The sequence below is a fragment of the Aphanomyces astaci genome, assembly GCF_000520075.1.
Source record: "Aphanomyces astaci strain APO3 unplaced genomic scaffold supercont1.10, whole genome shotgun sequence".
Classification (NCBI taxonomy): Eukaryota; Oomycota; class Saprolegniomycetes; order Saprolegniales; family Verrucalvaceae; genus Aphanomyces; species Aphanomyces astaci.
Window position 1 is genome coordinate 142,304 of NW_009798273.1, and position 2,306 is coordinate 144,609.

The following is a 2,306-nucleotide window of genomic DNA, read 5'->3' on the forward strand; positions in this document are numbered from 1 at the left end:
TTCACGCGTCGAACCCCGCCGAAGGTGACTTGGTCAACCAAGTGCACCCTGTCACAGGTCGCATGATGTACGTGGGACTGTCGGAATTGATTGGTCGGGAAGTGAGCGATATTGGCTGCGGCGGGCAAATCATCATCACGGCCCCCATCGTTCGGTGGCTGCGCATCAACTTGGCGCAGAGAACTGAGTGGGCGAAAGCTCATCCATGCTTTTACCTCGATATGGGTTTGAAAATCATGACATGAATTGTTGGGATGTTAACCGTTTTTTCCTTAGGTGTCCACCACATCGAAGACTTGAGAATCGACTTGGGCATTGCTCAGTTGGTGCCAATGGACCTCATGGAGCGTGTAGGGATGTTCCCCCCGCTTCGTAGCGGAGGTCGACTGGATATCAGTCGAACCGCCGAGAACCATTACTCGCTCTTGATTTCCCCCGTTCCACATCGTTGCCCCCGCCGCGCAGCTACTTCCTTGGTGGCTTAAGAGCGTCAGTTTACCTATAGAATGCATGAAACAGAAATGTACCACCCCGCTACACTCGCCGTGTAATGTTATCGAGCACAAGTTAGTCATTGCAGCAAGGGTGGATTTTGGAACTGAAGCGGACAATACTATGAAACCGCTATAAAAATAAACTCGTAAAGTGCCTGGAACGTTGTGTTGGTTTGCAACAACATGAAATTCAGATTAAACTTTGGCGTTTGCAATTGTGTGCCTAACATTAACCGTTCGTTTTGTTTGCTTAATTTACGGTCAGTTGTAGGTTCCCGAGGTATTGTCATCGAAAGCACATGGCGCTGGACGACTGAATGGGTACGTCCCGAAGTAGAAAACCATTACGTTATTGTACTTCCTGTGTGGCGTGACCACTGAGTCAGTTTTATAAGTACCTCCCAATAAACATCAGCGACTCAAAAGCAGTCGTCGAAACCGCTTCGAAATCTATGAAACTGTCTTTGAAACTGTGAAACGGTTTTGAAACGCTATGTAACTGTCTCGGTCATGATATTACTACATGTAGTAGGACATAGGGAGTACTACAGTAATATTGATAACGAGGGCCTACGCATACTTAAGAAGTTACAAACTGTGGATGAAGAAATTATTGCACATAGTTATGGGTGGGAATAGGAGTACAGTAGTGTGTGTACTCTATCAATATCATTTGAGCATTTTCCATTTTGAAGTTATTTTGACCATTTTGAAACGACCAACAATCACAGAGGGTAACGTTCTCTAAAACTGTTAGCAAGGCTGTGCAAGCTGTATCGTATCCGAACCCCGATATTGTCGAGTGATAACAAATAATGTCCGTATGTAAGCACCGCCATGGAGGCTCTGAAATTGAAGGTGGTGTCCTCGTCGTCGTGAATTTGCAGCCTTCAATTACCTGATTGACCCAGTGATTACGAAAACGCTCTGCATCATCGAGTTGTCGCGTCGCATCAGTCGAGTCAGTTACAACACCAGAGCGCTCTTGGACGATTATTTCGTGATTGTTTGGAACACGTTGTCGTTTCCCACGTTTGCAATTGGCCCGCTTTGCATCTCCGACCTCGTGCATATCATGGACGACCAATCGAATCCCGCGATTGGCAATCGTTTCACAGCTCTGTTTCACAGCTCTGACTTGTTTCGTACACGATTCAAGACGCCTGACAACGAAATGGTTTCACAACTACCTCAACATGCGTTGTTTTAAATCTTCCCCGAAAGAAACAAGCTAACGCAGTCACGGGACGACGACTCAGCCTGTGCTTTTTAACCGCAACAAGGCCTCCAAGCGGAGTCATAGTCCAGACATATACAAATCATGGGGGCTACAGATGACGACCCCTCGTATGCTTTCCCAGCGTGGACGCTCTTGTACGTGGTCGTGATGGCCTTGTCCCTTGCGGCGTCGTTCACGGCAGCGCTGGCCCTGCACAAGTACTCGAAACTCGTGTCGTCGTGCATCTGCTACGCCATGTTGCACTTTTTCACGTGGAAGTCCATCTACTCGCTGTTCCGGATCACGGTGCTGGCGGTGCTCATGGAACAGTTCAACCACAAGTCATCAACTTGGTTCATTCTCGACCGAGACCACGACATTGGCGGGTTTCGCTTGGTCGGACACGAAAACGCAGACCACCTTGGGGACGTGGGGCCCCCTCCGTTTTACGTAAAAATGGCCCTATTCATCGGGGACATTTCGTTGTTGTCGGGGTCGTTTTGGATGTTTGTGCTCGTGGCGGAACTGTTGCGCTTGGTGGTATGTATGGTTTGAATGAACTTCACTTTGACGTTCATTCGGTGACCGTAGAA

General features: G+C 48.1%; 2 protein-coding genes across 2 annotated transcripts; both read left to right on the forward strand.

The window, feature by feature from the left end:
• Positions 1-62: 62 nt before the first annotated feature.
• H257_05297 (hypothetical protein) lies at positions 63-485 on the forward strand (the record flags this gene model as incomplete). The annotated part of the gene is made up of 2 exons (XM_009830123.1): positions 63-225; positions 277-485. The coding sequence occupies 2 exons, from the start codon at positions 63-65 to the stop codon at positions 483-485; spliced, it is 372 nt and encodes a 123-aa protein (XP_009828425.1).
• Positions 486-1,815: 1,330 nt separating this feature from the next.
• Positions 1,816-2,268, forward strand: H257_05298 (hypothetical protein; the record flags this gene model as incomplete). The annotated part of the gene is made up of 1 exon (XM_009830124.1): positions 1,816-2,268. The coding sequence occupies one exon, from the start codon at positions 1,816-1,818 to the stop codon at positions 2,266-2,268; it is 453 nt and encodes a 150-aa protein (XP_009828426.1).
• Positions 2,269-2,306: the final 38 nt, after the last annotated feature.